The sequence below is a fragment of the Lipotes vexillifer genome, unplaced genomic scaffold (assembly GCF_000442215.2).
Source record: "Lipotes vexillifer unplaced genomic scaffold, Lipotes_vexillifer_v1.1 scaffold640, whole genome shotgun sequence".
In the NCBI taxonomy this organism is placed as follows: domain Eukaryota; kingdom Metazoa; phylum Chordata; class Mammalia; order Artiodactyla; family Lipotidae; genus Lipotes; species Lipotes vexillifer.
Window position 1 is genome coordinate 1,145,344 of NW_006773138.1, and position 19,669 is coordinate 1,165,012.

Here is a 19,669-nt window from a genome sequence, read left to right on the forward strand (position 1 = left end):
CCTACCCAAAAAAAAAAAAAAAAAAAAAAAAAAGACAGAATCTCCACTCCAAATAGCAGGATCTCAATGTCTCGCTCATCTGGTCAGCATTCAAGTTGTTGTAGCTTCCTTGTATTGAGGGTAACCCAAAACTCCAGAGAAAGAGTATAGTCCACTTAGGTGGCTCTTTTACATTGCCCAAAGACATATTTTAGCACCCTTTCATATATTACTACCCATTTATGATCAATAGCTTCTGGAAGCTATTTAGTTCCCAGAAATTAAAATAGCTCCTTTTCATAGAAAGATTAGACATATCTAATTTTAAAACAGCATTCCTTCTGTATTTGCATTTCTTCTGTATTCATTCAAATCTCTTCAGCTAAGCTTATTTCTCCAAAATAGTTTTCAAAATCCCTAATAGTACATTCTTTATATCCTCCTATATAAAGGCAATTTAAATGACCACTTCAATCAAAGCCTAACTAATCTTATCCTGAACACTGTGGCTATTCATTTTTCTTCCAACAATATTTTTTTTTTTTTTTTTTGCAGTACGCGGGCCTCTCACTGTTGTGGCCTCTCCCGTTGCGGAGCACAGGCTCCGGACGCGCAGGCTCAGCGGCCATGGCTCACGGGCCCAGCCGCTCCGCGGCATGTGGGATCTTCCCGGACCGGGGCACGAACCCGTGTCCCCTGCATCGGCAGGCGGACTCTCAACAACTGCGCCACCAGGGAAGCCCTTCCAACAATATTTTAACATTTGTACTTAATACTCCTGTGCCACCATACACACAAAACTTCATACAGCATTATGTTCTAATACTTTTCTTCCTATCCCACTCCCAACCCATGCCATATAATTTATTCTGTATTATATAAATTTATTCAGTCAGTCATCAAGAAGTTCTGATAAAAGGAAGTATATATTGAGGCAAGGAAGACCAACTAAAACTAACAAGAATATTTAATTATCAACAAATATGGTTCTATACAACACAAAATAGAAATCTATTAACTATTGTAGGTATACTCCTGGTTCTGAGTACGCCTAGCTCTTCCAAGAAATCACTTCTCTGTTTAAAAAAGGAAATATCTCCAGGTGATTTCATAACCCACTCAATATTTCTACAACCTTTTCAGTCAGGAAATTCTTCCATATATATGACTTAAATTCACTGTGTTTCATAGCACAGGGAGATCAGCTCAGTGCTTTATGTCCATCTAGAGGGGTGGGATAGGGAGGGTAGGAGGGAGATGCAAGAGGGAGGAGATATGGGGATATATGTATACGTATAGCTGATTTACTTTGTTATACAGCAGAAACTAACACACCATTGTAAAGCAATTATACTCCAATAAAGATGTTAAAAAAAATTCACTATGTTTCAGCTTAAGCCTCTCTTATTGTTCAGATCTTAGAATTGCAAATTAACAAGCTATTATCTTTTCTGTAAGATATTACAAATCCAAAGACTTTTTTCAGTTGTACTCTTGCCTTCTTGATGTGACTGGACAATTCTCATTTGAATGTCACATTTTAATTCCATGATTAAACAAACCTATGATTTTCCTTGTGTATAAGCAACATGTGAAGTGATTCTTATTACTTCTTATTCAGTGTCAGCCAGTAACACAATCATCAACAAAGCAAATTTTATCAAAGCCATTGAATTTTTAAACTTTCTTTTTTGTAATTAATTAATTTATTTTTGGCTGCGTAGGGTCTTTGTTGCTGCACACAGCTTTTCTCTACTTGTGGCAAGCAGGGGCTACTCTTCGCTGTGGTGTGCGGGTTTCTCATTGCGGTGGCTTCTCTTGTTGCAGAGCACGGGCTCTAGGAGCGTGGGCTTCTGTAGTTGTGGCACATGGGCTCAGAAGTTGTGGCTCACGGGCTCTAGAGCGCAGGCTCAGTAGTTGTGGCACACAGGCTTAGTTGCTCCACGGCATGTGGGATCTTCCTGGACCAGGGATCGAACCCGTGCCTCTGCATTGGCAGGTGGATTCTTAACCACTGCGCCACCAGGGAAGTCCTCAAAGCCACTGAATTTAAAAACTAATTTGTTTATCTTACTCTCTACTTAACTGTAAGTTACATGTATTAAGAATTTTGTCATATAAATTACGAAAGTCCAATACAGCAAAATACCTGAGAAACACTTAATCTTAATCTAACATTTAGTTCATGTAGCTCAACTTTCCAGAGATGATTACAGTTTTTTCACTCTTATGGTTTTGGGAACACCAAAGTATCCTGTACTTTCTGCACACCTTCTACCTATTCAAAATTTATCAAGGAAAGGTTGTATAGTTTAGTGTCTTAGTAGTGGAGCTCTAGAGCCAGGCTGTTGAGCTGAAACCCAAGTTTGGCCAGTTACTAACTGTATATACTACTAAGACAAGTTATTTAACCTATCTGTGCCTGAATTTCCTCATGGTAAAATAAGAATAACAGTAGTACCTATCTTATAGGAATATTTCAACTTTTTTTCATTGAAATATATTTGATTTCAATGTTGTTAGTTTCTGGTATACAGCAAAGTGACTATATATATATATATATATATATATATATATATGTATTTTGTTGTTGTTGTTGTTATATTCTTTTCCATTATAGCTTATTACAAGATATTGAATATATTCCCTGTGCTATACTGTAGGACCTTGTTGTTTATCTATTTTATATATAGTAGTTTGTACCTGCTATTCCCAAACTCCTAAATGATCCCTCCCCACCTTTCCCCCTTGGTAACCATAAGTTTGTTTTCTATGTCAACTTTTTATTTTACAGAAAAGTTACAAACCTCCTTAGTCTCCTCTCATCGGTGACATTTCCTGTTTTAATGACCTTGACACTTGTAAAGAAAACTGGTCAGTTATTTTGTGTAATGCCCCTCAATTTAGATTTGTCTAATGTTTTCTCATTAGAATGAGGTCATACATTCTTTTTTTAAAGTTTTTGTTTTTTTTAAACCAGATTATTTATTTATTTTATTATTTATTTATTTATTTATTTTTGACTGTGTTGGGTCTTCGTTTCTGTGCGAGGGCTTTCTCCAGTTGCGGCTAGCGGGGGCCACTCTTCATCGCGGTGTGCGGGCCTCTCACTGTCACGGCCTCTCCCGTTGCGGAGCACAGGCTCAGTAGTTATGGCTCACGGGCTTAGTTGCTCCACGGCATGTGGGATCTTCCCAGACTAGGGCTCGAACCCGTGTCCCCTGCATTGGCAGGCAGACTCCCAACCACTGCGCCACCAGGGAAGCCCATAGAATGAGGTCATAGAATGAGGTCATACATTTTTGACAAGACCACCACAGAACTGATGTCCCTTTCTCAGTGCATCATAAAAGAAATACATGATGTCATATTAATGTCTTATTCCTAGTGATGTTAACCTTGATCACTCGATTATGGCAATCTCCACAGAGTTTCTCTACCATAAGTTACTGTTCTTCCCCTTGTAAATAATAAATATCTTGAGGAATATACTTTGAGATTATTCAAATATCCTGTGTCTTTGCAAAATTTTGCCCTCTAATTTTAGCATTCATCAAATGGATCTCGCCTGTAGCAATTAGCACTGTGGTATTCCAATGGTGATTTTCTATTTCCCTCATTCTACTTACTATAAGGGCGGTCCTTTCTTATCTATTTATTTATTTAAATAAGTATTCATAAATATCTTAATTATGTGGGTTATAATCCAATATCACCATTATTTATTTTGTTCCTCAAAAATTTCCAACTTTCCCTATTGGGCGCTCTTTCACATTGGCTCCTACGCCCTTTCAACATGTCCCCATCCTTTCATAAACACTTCCTTATTTTCTGGCACCAGAATACTCTCCAGCTTATTTTGTATTTTCCCTGCCCCAGCCCTGAAATCAACCACTTCTCCAAAGATCTCACGGAGTTGGTTTTAAGGGTTAAACCAGCTAAGACTGTAAAGTACTTACAACAGGGTCTGATCTGTAGTAAGTAATCAAATGTCAATTGATATTTAGTGTTGATAGTTTGACAGGAAATACACATTAACCATTACAGCTGTCAGGAGGTGCTATATTTCTATATTTGGTTGCAAAGCGATATTAAGCACTGTATTAGTTTGCTAGAGCTGCTATAACAAAGTACCACAAACTGGTTTTAAACAACAGAAATTTATTGTCTCACAGTTCTGGAGGCTACAAATCCAAAATCAAGGTGTTGGCAGAGTTAGTTCCTTCTGAGGGCTGTGAAAAGAATCTGTTCCAAGCCTCTTCCCTAGCTTCTGGTGGTTTGCTGGCAGTCCTTGGGATCCCTTGATGTACAGAAGCATCACCCTGATCTCTGCCTTCACCTTCAGATGGCATTCTCTCTGTGTATATCTGTGTCCAAATTTCCCCTTTTTATAAGGACACGAGTCATACTGTATAGCGGCCCATCCTACCCCAGGAGGACCTCATCTTAACCAGTTGCATCTGAGGTACTAGAGGTTAAACTTCAACATACGAATTTGGGAAGAACACACTTCAAGCCATAACCAGGCACAAATGAAAAAATTCTGAAAAATAAAAATAAATCATCACAGTATTTAGAATAATATCAGTCAGACTGAGGTTGAAATAACTATTTAGATTGTTTTTACATAGAAGACTAATTATTGCAGTATCAGAGATTTTGAAAACAAATGTACATTTGGAGAGGAAAGTTCAATTAAAGAATTCTGAAAGAACAAAAGGAATGATTTATTTAAAACTAAATGTCCCAATGCAGCCAAAAATAAATAAATAAAATAAATACATTTTTTTTTAAAAGGGGGGGCTTCTCTGGTGGTGCAGTGGTTAAGAATCCACCTGCCAATGCAGGGGACACGGGTTTGATCCCTGGTCCGGGAAGATCCCACATGCCTCGGAGCAACTAACTAAGCCTGTGTGCCACAACTACGGAGCCTGTGCTCTAGAGCCCATGAGCCACAACTACTGAGCGCTCGTGCCACAACTACTGAAGCCCACGTGCATAGAGCCCGTGCTCTGCAACAAGAGAAGCCACCACAATGAGAAGGCCACACACCGCAATGAAGAGCAGCCCCCGCTCGCTGCAACTAGAGAAAGCCCATGAGCAGCGATGAAGACCCAACACAGCCAAAAATAAATAAATAAAATTTTAAATAAATAAAAAAATAAAACTAAACGTACTCAGTCTTTCTGTGAAGAGGAACTACTTTCAATTTCTGAAAGCTCTGAGAGCATTAAATAGGTAGGAATATATGAGAGGGTGCTGACAGTAAGTCCCTGGGTGGAGCCTACAGAGGACCATCTATGCAGGCCATATTATATGGGTAGATTCTTCTCATTTTACCTAGAGAGGTTAAAATGAACGCTTTAAGAGCTCATAATGTATAAGGTGGCAGAGCAAAGACCACAGTTCAGTATCCTTAACTCCTGCCCCATGACTTTTCCCCCATATCACATTAACTATACAAGTTTCACAGGCCAAAGGAAAGAAACATTCCATATTAAACAACTTGATAAACAAACATAAAAGGTTTGCAAATTAGTAACTTCAATAGCCATCTAGTTTTGTCCTATTTACTTAATGTCAATATGTTGGTGCGTCTGTCACCTGCTTAAAGAACAAAGACCTGTTTACTCAGATTCCTAACAACTGGACAGATTCAATATTTTATGGTTGCCTGTATAAAGGACATTATGCTAGACACCAAGGACAGAGATTTAAAAGATCTAAGAATGGATTTTATGCAGCCTTAAGTACTACAGATCAAAATATCTTTAGTCCAGAGGTGGCCTAAAATCTGTCTAAATTCATGAGTCATCACATTCTCTATTTGCCTATTATAATCAACTTAACTCACCTTGATTATGTAGATAATTTAAAGTACACATGCACAGATTTCTGAAAGGGATATTCTTCAGTTTTAAGAGGATGGTTAAAGCCAGATAAAGGGTTAATTAGCCACATGAGACTACTGAAATTAAAGTGAAATACAATTTTGAAATCAGTTCTCAGTCACTGTAGCCACCACCATGTTAAACAGCACAAATATGGGACAGTTCCTCCATCACAGAAAGTTCAATTTGATAGCAAAGATTTAGAGATCCTAAAATGTTAAGTCTCAAACCATGCAATGCAAAGTATCCCAAAAATAAAGGCCTCTGTGGGCAACTATATCCATGAATGTCAAGAATATACCAATAAGAGAGTTCTCATCTTTTAGCAATCATACCAAAATATTTTCGATGATAGGATATACGGGATTTTCTTCAACTCACTCTGGTATGTGGGGGCGGGGGGGATAACTGTTGAAGCTGAGTACGAGTTTATGGGGGTTCATGACACTATTCTCTGTACCTTTTTATATGTTTAAATTTTCCCATAATAAAGGGGTTAAATAATACTTTAAGAACCCAGAAACATATTTGGTTAAATCACAAACTCACTCTTCAAATATGCCATTTACAACGACTGACTTCTTGACTCTCCAAAACTCTACTGAGACCACTTTTTAAAAATCAGCAATTAGTTCTTGATAAATCCAATAGCCTTTTCCGAGTTATCATTTTCCTCATCTTGAGCCACTGACTCTTCAGATTCATACCAGATACTTGGCATATCAAACCTTTCTCCTACGTTAGGTTTTTTTGTCTTATTCTGTTTTTCTTTTAATTATCCTCTTTTATGTGTATTTTTGACGTAGCAAGCTACCTCAAAGCCTTTCTGAAACTAAGTATGGTAAAAATCATAAATCATTCACTTATTTGAAAATATTTAATGAGCTCCTGCTATATACCTAGCACTATGCAATGGTGCTTAGAATACAGCAATGAACAATAAATTCATGAACGCTACCTCTGTGGAACTTACAGAACAAATGGAAAACAGAAATTTTAACAGACAAATAATTACAATTGTATTAAAGGCAGCAAGGAGAAGGACAGTGTTGACAGTCTATAAAGAATGGGAAACTAAACTACTCTGAGGAAGTCAGCAAAGGCTTGAAGAAGTTTCTTGAAGCTAAAGGATAAGCTGGAGTTAATCTGACAAAGGGGAAGAGGGAATATGTAACAAGATGGAGATTGGTTAAGAGTTATAACTTTAAAAAGGTCAAAATGGGGCTTGCCTGGTGCGCAGTGGTTCAGAGTCTGCCTGCCGATGCAGGGGACACGGGTTCGTGCCCCGGTCCGGGAAGATCCCACATGCCGCGGAGTGGCTAAGCCCGAGAGCCATGGCCGCTGAGCCTGTGTGTCCGGAGCCTGTGCTCCGCAGCGGGAGAGGCCACAACAGTGAGAGGCCCGCGTACAGCAAAAAAAAAAAAAAAAAGGTCAGTCTGGCTGAAACAGAGAGAGATGGTGGGAGATATGCTCAAGAATAGACGGATGGGGAGGAGCCAAGAAATTCAGTGTGAGCAATGTAGATCATTTGGAAAGATTTTATTCTAACAGTGATTTAAACAAAAGCTAAAAAAAACCCCAAAACTACAAAGGTGGGTTTTTTTGTTTTTACAATTTTTTTAAAATTTTATTGTGATAAACTATACTATAAGATTTACCATTTTAACCATTTTTAAGCGTACTATTCTGTGGCATTAAACACAGTCAAAATGTTTTTGTTTTTAGTAAGTCACTCTGATTTACATTTTTATAAAATTCACTCTGATATCAATGAGGAGGATGGATTGGAGGGGAGGTCCAAGAACAGAGGTTGGAAGGTACAAATATAAAGATTTAAATCTACTTTACTGCTCGCTGCTAGACCATAAACAAGAAAAGAATAGAGATTATACCTGATCTGTTAAAAACTACATCCCCGGGGACCTAGCTCTATGCTTGGCACACAGTGGACATCTGTTAAATAGATAAATGACCTGTAAGATTCTATGATTCTTAGAACAGAAAACTTAAAATGCAAAGATGTGTGTTCTGTACAGCACGTAACACCTTAATGATAATTTTTTTTTAACTTAAAAAAAAAACCAAAAACCTGTCTAACAGTAATAGGTAAAGATGAGTTCTAGCAATAAGGTTAGAGATAGGAAGGTAGAATCCAGACTCTGAAAGGGTCTAACTAGGGCAGAAGAGCTTGGACTTCATCTCAAAAAGAAGTCTATGCGGGGTGTCTGGGCAAGGTTTTATGCAATCTCACAATGGCAGGTTGAGATAACAGTAATGCTTATTATCAGTTAATTTAAAAAATCATACAGTATTTGTCCTTTTGTGATTGGCTTATTTCACTTAGCATAACGTCCAAGGTTCATCCATGTTAAAGCATGTATCAGAATTTTCTTCCTTTTTAAGGCTGAGTAAGTTTTCACTGTATGTATACACAGAACCATGTTTTGTCTACCCATTCATCCATGGATGAACACTTGGATTGCTTCTACCTTTTGGCTACTGTGAATAATGCTGCTATAAACATGGATATAAATGAGTTGGTTTTAATTTTATAAAATGTACTTTTAAAAAAGAAGAGGAGGGACTTCCCTGGTGGTGCAGTGGTTAAGAATCCGCCTGCCAATGCAGGGGACACGGGTTCGAGCCCTGGTCTGGGAAGATCCCACGTGCTGTGGAGCAACTCAGCCCGTGCACAACTACTAAGCCTGTGTTCTAGAGCCCGCAAGCCACAACTACTGAGCCCACGTGCTACAACTACTGAAGCCCACACACCTAGAGCCCGTGCTTTGCAACAAAAGAAGCCACTGCAATGAGAAGCACGCGCACCACAACGATGAGTAGCCCCGCTCACCGCAACTAGAGAACGCCCTCATGCAGCAACGGAGACCCAGTGCAGACAAAAATAAATAAATTTATTTTAAAAAAAGAGAAAAATAAAGAACAGAAACTGAAAACCCTAAGCAATTCTAAATGTTGAAATGTGTTGATTCTCAGAAAATCAGTTAGAAGCTAGAAAGCAAATGCAAAGTGGTACCTGACCTAATAGATTCTATAAAGATCAATTTTAAACTGACAATGGGGAAAGCTGAGAAACAATCTGATTTGTGCCAGAGAACCCCAGCAATGTAGGCACCAAGTACATCTAGAAATAAGGGTAAAGATGGTGCTAAAAATGAAAGGAATGGATGAAAATCTGTTTAAAAGGGAGACTGACACCCTCACATCCCCTCCTCTATTCCAAACAGCTAGGTTCCTCTCCCACTTCATCAGAAGATTATAGATTATGCTATGAGAAAGGAAAATAGAGTGTTTCGGGACTGGTGAATACAAGATTCAAGCGAAGGCTGAAGTACAAACTGTATTAAAAACAAAGTAGGGCTTCCCTGGTGGTGCAGTGGTTGAAAGTCCGCCTGCTGATGCAGGGGACACAGGTTCGTGCCCCGGTCCGGGAGGATCCCACATGCCGCGGACCGCCTGGGCCCATGAGCCACGGCCGCTGAGCCTGTGCTCCGCAGCGGGAGAGGCCGCAATGGTGAGAGGCCCGCGTACCGCAGAAAAAAAAAACAACAAAGTAAATTAAATTCATATACTCTAACGTTATCTTCAAACCCTGTCTCCATTCAGCTCCAAGAAAGCTGGCAACCAATATTATCCTCTCCAGCAGGACACTGGACAACTCTGCTTTAAGAAATGTGACTGGCGGGACTTCCCTGGTGGTGCAGTGGTTAAGAATCCGCTTGCCAATGCAGGGGACATGGGTTCAAGCCCTGGTCTGGGAAGATCCTACATGCCGCAGAGCAACTAAGCCCCTGCGCCACAACTCCTGAGCCTGAGCTCTAGAGCCTGCAAGCTACAACTACTGAAGCCTGCGTGCTACAACTACTGAAGCCCACGCGCCTAGAGCCCGTGCTCTGCAACGAGAAGCCACTGCAATGAGAAACCCGCGCAACGCAACAAAGAGTAGCCCCCACTCCCCACAACTAGAGAAAACTTCGTGCAGCAATGAAGACCCAAAGCAGCCAAAAATTAAAATTAATTAATTAATTTTAAAAAAAGAAATGTGACTGGCAAAAATACTCAAAAGAGCTAACATCAGAGACTTTTTCCCCCAAAAAGAACTCAGCTAGATTGTCCTACAGAGAAGCCCAATAAACCCACAAAAGAGCTTAAAATCAAATTTTTAGTGCACAACTCTTAAACAAAAGGAGACAGTCAAGAATACTAGTTCTTTGAGGACCACATCAAACAAGAAATAGAGAAACTAGAATAAACATAAGTGAAAAGCAATTTACAAAAAACTGTGTATTGAAAAGAAAGCCATATATCTTTAACATCCTCAAAATGACAAGAGATAAAGCAGAAATTAACACAATGTTGAAAATCAACTATACTTCAATTAAAAAAATTTTAACGACAAGATACTAGAATCAAAAAGATGTTATAGACAGAAACAATCAGAAAACAAAGAGTTATTTGAAATTAAAACGATAGCAGAAATAAAATGTAATAGGGTAAAAGAAAGTTGAGAAAATTTTTTAAGAATTAAAACAGAAACAAATAAATGAAAAAGGGGCAAGATAAGATACAACTAGAGGATCAATCCAGGAGGTCTAATAAGAATTCCAGAGAGAACTGAAAATGGAGAGGTGAACATCATACTAGTTAAGTCAAGAGAATTTCCTGAAAATAAACAACTTAAGTTTCCAGTTTGAAAATATTTATACCTATTACTCAGCACATAAAATGAAAATAAACACATCATTACGAAAGATCAAAATACCAAGAGTCATAATGGCAATACTAGACTCTACAAGGCAATATATTTGTCTTCAAATTTCTGAAGGAAGAATATATCCAACCCAAATTTCTAAACTCCACCAAACTTCAGTGTAAAGGTTGTACAAACACATTTTCAGACATACAAGGTCTCAAACAACTTCCTCCCATGTTCCCTTTATTAGGAAGCTACCTACTGGTGGATACATTCAACGTAATGAGTAAAACAAAGAAGAAAAAAGTAATCTGAGAAACAAGGGATCCATCCCAACACAAGAGAGAAGGAAACCCTCAAAATGAAAGTAAAGGAGATCACACATTGACAGTTGTACATCAATTCTGGAGGGTAACTATTATACAATAGTATAAATTAGCAGAGGTCAGAAGGTTCTGGGAGAGATGTCCCAGGCAAACCTGATGCAAATAACTGAGATCTACACTACTAGTAAAAAGTTTGGGGATAATTAAGAAAAAAGCAAGTCAAATAGTGACACAAAGGAAAACAAAAATAAATATGGAATATAGTACAATAAATCAGTATACTACACAGCTCAGCTGTGAATACCATTACCTAATAACAATAATGTGAAGATTAAATACTGATCTAACCAAAATGTATAATATCTATATTTAGAGAATGGGGAAAACAACACTGCTAGGTTAGTACTGCATATCAGAAATGAAAAGAATTTAGAAAGGTTAAATAAACTGTCCAAGATCACAATGTAAACACGGAGTTCAAGATTAGAACCAAAGTGTAACTGTCTCTAGAGCTGTCTTTATCACTATATATTGCCTCCCTAAGAAGAAAAAACTTAACTACAATAGTAAGGGAATAGATTTGAGAATTTCAGAACAGGGAAGTTTAATACTAAAAATTACAAAATATGTTCTCCTGGAGATCTCTTAGAATGAAGTAACTTAAGAGTGGTCCAGGGCTTCCCTGGTGGCGCAGTGGTTGAGAGTCTGCCTGCTGATGCAGGGGGCACGGGTTTGTGCCCCGGTCCAGGAAGATCCCACATGCCGCAGAGCGGCTGGGCCCATGAGCCATGGCCGCTGAGCCTGTGCTCCGCAATGGGAGAGGCCACAACAGTGAGAGGCCGGCATGGGTCTCTATACATCTGCTCCACTCTACAGCTTCTCACTATAGACTAGCTTCTTCGGCTTTTTTTGTTGCCTCTGACTTGCACATGGCTTTTATGGTGTAGTTCAAAACCTGGTCACAATTCTATATGATCCTTCAGCCCAAGGATTCATCAACCAATTAACTCAGAATCTCAAGGTCCCCATTCTCAGGAGGAAAATTTAATTAGCTCAATCCATCCAATGGAGCCTCTAAATTGTTTTCTATTGAGTCAGCTGCTCATCCCACAAAGATAGGTGTTCGACAGGTACCAGTCTGTGCAGATTCTTCAAAGGCGAGTACAGCAAAGAGGAAATGATCAGCATGTGCATTAAGGTACTCAAGAGTTATACAGCTCTTTTATTGGGTTGGCCAAAAAGTTCGTTCATGTTTTTACGAACATCTTACGGAAAAACCTGAACGAACTTTTTGGCCAACCCAATGGTTAAGCCTACCCAGGAAGATTATGTCATTTCTGTATTTGAGATCTGTGGAAGAGATGACCACAGTCTGTAAACAGACAGTAGGAGTCATTTAAAAATCTCCTTCTAGCTCTATGGGTCTAGAGCAAAACCTTACTACTTAGGGCTGTATTATCAGACTGTATCATTTATCCAGAAGTATCTTCAATTAGCAGACCATCAAGGAAATCTCAGGAAATGAAAGAACATCTCTGTTATACAATATGGTCACTGACTTGCCATTATTGGGGGAAAGGAAGGGAGGAAAGGAATAAAGGGAAGATATCAGTAGTGCTTACAGAAGTAAAAATCCTCTGAACTAGTTATGGTCAAAGTACAGTGCAACAGTTCAACAGAGCAATGGAATTGTAACAGAACTGGGGGGGGGGTAATTAAAAAAAAAAAAAAAAAAAAAGAGTGGTCCAGGGCTTCCCTGGCGGCGCAGCAGTTGAGAGCCCGCCTGCCGAAGCAGGGGACACGGGTTCGTGCCCCGGTCCGGGAATATCGCACATGCCGCAGAGTGGCTGAGCCCGTGAGCCATGGCCGCTGAGCGTGCGCGTCCGGAGCCTCCGCAACAGGAGAGGCCACACAACAGTGAGAGGCCCGCGTATCGCAAAAAACAAACAAACAAAAAGAGTGGTCCAGTTTAACTGTCACAGACAAGAACAGCCTAAGGAGATCTAACAACTAAATCAAATGTAGTATCCTAGATGGGATCCTGGAACAGAAAAAATACATTAGGAAAAAAACTAAAGAAATCGAAATAAAATATGGACTTTGGTTAATAATAATGTATCAATATTGGTACATTAGTTGTGAAAAATGTACACATGAGCTGTTAATTACAGAGGAAACTGGTGTAGAGTATACAGGAATTCCGTATTATCTCTGCAATTTTTCTGTATATCTACAACTATTCCAAATGAAAAAAATTGTATTTAGAAACAAAACAACAGAATGGGAAAGTGCTCTAAGTACTAATGTGAAAACAACTCTAGGAATTATTGTTAAGTGAAAAAAAGCAAGATGCAGAATAAAATCTGATACCTCATAAGTAAGGAAGAATAAAAATTGTATTCATATTTGCTTCTGTCTGCATAAAGAAATCCCAGAATATACATAAGAAAATAGTATATATATATAATTACTAATAGAGGAGGGGGTGGGGAATGAGGTCACAGGAACAGGGGTAGCAGTAAGTTTTCTGAAAGTATATCTTTTTACATAATTTTGATTTGTGAACTATGTGATTGTGTTAACTGTTAAAAATAAAGTTAGAGGGGAAAAATAGCAATCCAGTTTAAAGCCCTAAGAGAAATGGATTGGGTGACTTCTTCAAGTCTCCTCCAACTTTGGAATGCTCTAATTCAAGAATTTCAACTAGAAGATCCTTAAACTTTTAGTCAGTCATATTTATAATGTATCGATACCTTCCCTGAAACTCCATGCTCCCGTCACTTCTCTGTATCTTTTAACTCTACTTTTCAAAGCAGCTGCACTCATTGCACTATATCGTATTAGGTATTACATGTTTCTTCCATGATGAAATGTATATTTCTTAAGAGTAGGCTCTATCAAACTATTGATAATTGACAGAGTAGCAGTTTTCAGTAAACATGTGCCAGGCACTCTTCTAAATGCTTTACATTTATTAACTAATTTAATCTTCACAATAACGCTATATGATAGGTCCTATTATCTTTATTTTATAGATAAGGAAGTTAAAGCATAAAGAAGTCAATAATCTGCCCAAGGTCAGTGAGCAGGGCTAAAATATAAAACCCATACTCTGTGCTCGTAATCACTAGCTGTACCGATTAGTTTTAAGACTTCAAAACAAGATATGGAGAAAACTCCTTTTGACTGTTCTAAATGCAATATGGGGACTTCCCTGATGGTCCAGTGGTTAAGAATCCACCTTCCAATGCCGGGGACGTGGGTTCGAACCCCGGTTGGGGAACTAAGATTCCACAGGCAACTAAGCCCATGCACCACAATGAAGAGCCCAAGCACCGCAACTAACCCAACGCAGCCAAAAATAATAAATAAATGTTAAAAAATATATATAAATGCAATATGAAGCTACAAGATACAAATGGCTTAATTTCATTTAGAAACTAGCAGATCTCAAAATGCAGCCCACCAACTCCCAGGATCCCCAGGACCCTTTGGCTGGGCCACTACTCTCCTGAGGGTCAAAACCACTTTCATAATATCAAGATGTTATTTGGCTTTTTTCACTTTTGTTCTCTCATGAGTGTACAGTGGAGTTTCCAGAGCCTATGTGATGTGTGATATTACAAGAGACTGAACGCAGAAGCAGCTGTGAGAAGCAGATGACTTTTAATACATCAGACATTAGAGATTTGCAAATATGTAAAACAATGCCACTCCCTCACTAAATTATTGTTTGAAAAATAGTTCTCTTTCACTAAAATTATGTCAACATGTAATGGATTTAACACTACTCTTTTTAAATGAATTAAATATTAAACAATTTTCTCAGTTAACTTTTAACACAGTAAATAGTGATATAAACCACATAAACAGCTCTTTAGAAGCCTCAACAATTTGTAAGAGCATCTTGAGAGGCTCTTGAGAAGAAAAAGTTTAAGATCACTGATCTAGCCAATCTAAACTGTTCAGTGTTCCTAGTCTCTGACATTAAGACACTTTTTCCCAACACAGCACGTTATAATTCAAAAGAACTGATGTAAAAAAGGTAATAAAAAGTTTAAAAATAAGTAGTACCGAGCCAGGTATGTGTTTCTTTTTGAAATTACATTTCCTAATTTGTAACTCATAACATTTGTTTCTAAGTATTACCTTCTACTCTAAACCATTCCTAAAATTGCCTCTGTATTTCGAGACAATAGCCAAAGGTGGTAACAAAAGAGGTTCCTCAAAGAAACTCCAGGTTCAAGCTGTGTATTTCAACATTTCTTTATTAAACCATGTATACTACAAAAATATTAAAAAACTGTAAGAATTTACACGAAGATTACCAAGACTGATATCATTAGTTCAATATGAGGCTTCATATACTGAAACACTTCATCTTCATTATAGAATACAGAACCTTATTGTTTTTGGCTGTGTCATGCAGCATGCAGGATCTTATTTCCCCGACCAGGGATCGAACCGGGACCCACTGCAGTGGAACCGTGGAGTCATAACCACTGGACTGCCAGGGAGGTCCCAGAACCTTGTTTTTGAAAAGCTAAATAAAAAAGTCTACCTAATTTCAAATCTGTTCCATGAACATGTCTTTAATAATCACTTGACATACTTTTAGGTGTTATACTAATAGCAAATAATTTAACAATAACTTTAACAAAACTAATTTTGTTCAACTCAAAAAAAAAGTATAAAATTCTGGTCAGTTGTTTTTTTTGGGTTTTTTTTACTTACACCGTAAAGGTTATATATAAATTACTGGAATCCCTGCTCTCAAGCATCTGGAGTATCCCTATATACAATCAAATAATGTAAGTATAAAATGTTATTGTTGGGAATTCCCTGGCAGTCCAGTGGTTAGTACTCAGCGCTTTCACTGCCGGGGCCCAGGTTCAATCCCTAGTGGGGGAACTAAGATCCCACAAGCTGCATGTGGGGCCAATAAAAAGAGTTATTGTTAAACTATTAAATGTGCAAGGAAAAAATGTAGACTTCACCATAACAAAGAGGACTACTAGCTTTGGTTACTATTAGATTCAACCATCATTCATTCTGAGTCTCCACTACAAGCCTGGCACTATTCTAGGCACTGGGGATACAATGAACAAAAAAATTAATAATTTTTAATTTTCATGGGACCTGCATTCTGCTGTGGGAAACAGACAAAAATAAACACAAGAATTAGAAATGTGGTCAATGCCATTAAGGAAACAAACAAGGCTTTGCCACAGATTAGTCTTTGAAAGCTGAATTGTAGAATTCTAAAACCTAAAAATAAAAAATTCATTAAGAGTTAAATCAAGATGACATGGACTGGGCTTCCCTGGTGGCACAGTGGTTAAGAATCCGCCTGCCAATGCAAGGCACACGGGTTCAAGCCCTGGTCCGGGAAGATCCCACATGCCAAAGGGCAACAAAGCCCATGCGCCACAACTACTGAGCCTGTGCTCTAGAGCCCGTGAGCCACAACTACTGAAGCCCGCGCGCCTAGAGCCGGTGCTCTGCATCAAGAGAAGACACTGCAATGAGAAGCCTGCGCATGGCAATGAAGAGTAGCCCCTGCTCGCCGCAACTAGAGAAAGCCCATGTGCAGCAACAAAGACCCAACTCAGCCAAAGATAAATAAATTAATTTAAAAAAAGAAAAAAAGATGACATTGACTCTACAGACCTTTGCTAATGCATAAGAAAACTACAGACACTGCCTGTGAAAACAGAGATCCGTCTTTCCAAAGCTACTGGATGGTATTACTTAGCAATGTAGTAGGCCTCAAAAGATAATTAAGCTCACAGTTCCACAGAATTAAAAAGCATGTAAACACAATACTAAAAAAAACTAAGAGGAGCCTAAGGAGACAGGACAACCAAATGTACTGTGGTATCCTGAATTGAATGCTGAAACAGAAAAAGATAAAAATTACGGAAATCTGAATAAACTACAGACTTTAGCTAATAATGCATCAATATTGTTTCATTAATGGTAACAAATGTACCTTACTAATATGTTAATAATATGGGATATTGGGTGGAGCTATATGGGAAACCTCTGCATGATCTTCTTAATTTTTCTGTAAATCTAAAACTGTTCTAAAAAATCAAGTCTACTTAAAAAAAAATCTAAGATGGCTTCAGGAATTATGGTGGAAGGAAGGGGAGTTAGTAAAGACTTGAAGAAACTAAGAAATGAGAAGCCATAAAACTCTGCAATGTGAATTAGAATATAAATACCCAAGAAATTCAAAGGAAACCTGCAGATACTTAAATTATGATTTCTATTCATACTAAAAACTTCCTAGGACAGAGATTAATGGATTTTTCATGCAAACTAAATAGCTCTGCATCACAATGTAAGGCAGGCATTAACATCCCTGAGTGCACAATAAGCACTTTAGATCCTATTTATCAATAATGACCAATAGGCTGTATTTTATGTATGTCACTGTCCTGAAACTGTCATAAAATACCTGCACAGGGATCAATCTCATGTCTTATTAAGTCACTTGAAGAAACAAGTTTATACCTGCATAGCAAAAAAAAGCAAAGAGGAGACCTGGTAAGAGGGCAGGGAGAAAAGATTATGTATGAAAGGAGAAAAACAATTTATCAGGTCTAACTGGAAGCAATTTTGCAACTATTATTTTTTTTTTTAATTTTATTTAATTTTGGCTGCACTGGGTCTCCGTTGAGATGCGCGGGCTTCTCATTGAGGTGGCCTCTCTTGCTGCGGTACGTGGGCTTCAGGAGTTGTGGCATACGAGCTCAGTAGCTGTGGCTCGCAGGCCCAGTAGTTGTGGCCCACAGGCTCAGTTGCCCCGCAGCATGTGGGATCTTCCCAGACCAGGGTTTGAACCCGTGTTCCGTGCATTGCAAGGCGGATTCTTAACCACTGCGCCACCAGAGAAGCCCTGCAACTATTATTAACCTACTTTAAAGCCACACAAATTAGTATAAATAGTTCAGAGCAGTAATAAGAGCTCTGAATTTATATCAGTTATCTACTTTCCAATCAAAAGAAATAAATGTCTTCTATAGCCTAACCTAAAACACCTATCATGTAACTCAATGTCTGATGACTTGGGAGGAACTAATCTCTTAATGTCTCAATTTTAAAGATAGGAAAAGTGTGAGAAAAATAATGGAGGATGATAATCTCTAAACTACAGAGTGTGAAGTTTGCATAATACAGCATAAAATTGGAATTACCACAAGAAGTAATTTTTAGAGACAACTATCAGAAAATTAGAACCTTATACCCAACACAAAGTACAATGACAGCAGGAGCCTGACCAAGTAAATGAGATAATAATTTCACTCATCAGATACTATGGAATAGTAACCATAAAAGAATCATTTAGCCAAAATGGTATTACATATTCGAATCGAATTTAGATAACTGGATGATGAATCTTTCCCTTCTCTACTCTGTTACTCCCTATCCCCAAAGGAAACCCTACAAAACAAAGATGTTCGTTATTCTAAAGCCTTCTCTCCTTAAGGAATCCTGAATATATAATTGGAAAATACTCAAGAAGAAATGGAATTAACATTTCTCCAGTAATTCCTGTTTGCACCGCCGTGAGGAGAATCAGACACTGCGCTTCGTGTTGAAGCAGAAAAAGGAGAGGTGAGATGCGAAAAATTCCAAGTAAACCGATCGTGACATAGCATCTGTCAGAGATTGGAAAATCATGAACACAGCCAAAAGAATCGCCAGGGATTAAAGTCAAGCGAAGAAAACGAGGTTTTCCAACAGGCCACAGCCTAACCCAAGGGGCAAAACCCTCTACTGCCGCCGTCACTCCCTCACTCCCCAACCATTCCATCAAGTCGCCTCCAATTCAGATATGTTGCTTCTATAACCCAGACCCATTCCCCACCTAGGTGAAAACAATCCAAGAATTTCCTAGGACTCCCCCCCACTTCCATAAGATCCGCGCTTCTCGGGGCCAAGCCTCTGGGGAAAACAACGCCCAGATCCCACCCTCCCGGCGCAAGGTTGAAGAGGGCCGGTTCCCCGGAGTGGGGCTTGCCAGGTGGGCCTCATCGAGCTGAGCAACTGGGATCAGAGCAAGGAACAAGGGTGGGGCTCAAGGAAGGGAGCTGGCGTCGGTGACACGACGGAGACCGGAGGAAGAAAGGGATGGACAGGAGGCTGGGGCTGGGCGGAGTGAGGAATGGGGAGGGCAGATCCACGGGAGAGGGCCGGGCGGCGGGGAAAGGAGCGGGCGGAGTGGGGGGCGGAAGGGTCAGAATCCGATCGACGGATCATGGCGAAGAGGAATGCGTGGCTAACAGGGGTCGGCAAACAGGCTCAAGGGCTAGGGGGTGGAAGGAAGCGCGACCACGAGGCCCGCAGGGAGCCTCCGCGGACAGAAGGGCCGCACTGGGGGCGGTGCGGGGAAGCCACTGCCAGCTACCAGTAGTGGGGGAGCTGCGCACTCACCGCTCTGCTCCCCCAGGAACACCAGCTTGAATTTCCTCAGCGGATTCCCGAAGTCTCCGCCCGCGGACATGATGGAGCCGGAGGAGCTGCCGCCGCCTCAGCCCAGAGACCTCCCAGACCGACGCCGCTCCAACCGGTTCACGGGGAGGCTAGAGGAAGGGTCGGCGCCGAGCTCTCTCGGCCCCTGCAGGGCCCGGCAGCGGAGCAAGGCTGGAGAACAAGGCTCCTCTCACAGACAGGCAGCCGTCGCCGCCGCCTCTCCTCGCAGTCGCCTAACACCGAGCGAGGCCCGCAGCTGGGAAAGGAAGGAGGGCGGTGTC

The 19,669-nt window shown here is 39.7% G+C and overlaps 1 protein-coding gene across 1 annotated transcript in view; it reads right to left on the reverse strand.

Annotated features, from left to right (window-relative positions):
• Positions 1 to 19,419, reverse strand: part of RAB6A (RAB6A, member RAS oncogene family) — a 67,900-nt gene extending 48,481 nt beyond the window's left edge. The window contains exon 1 of the mRNA XM_007448081.1: positions 19,350 to 19,419. Coding sequence (XP_007448143.1) covers positions 19,350 to 19,419 — 70 coding nt within the window. The remainder of the gene's footprint in view (positions 1 to 19,349) is intronic.
• Between the last annotated feature and the right edge of the window lie 250 nt (positions 19,420 to 19,669).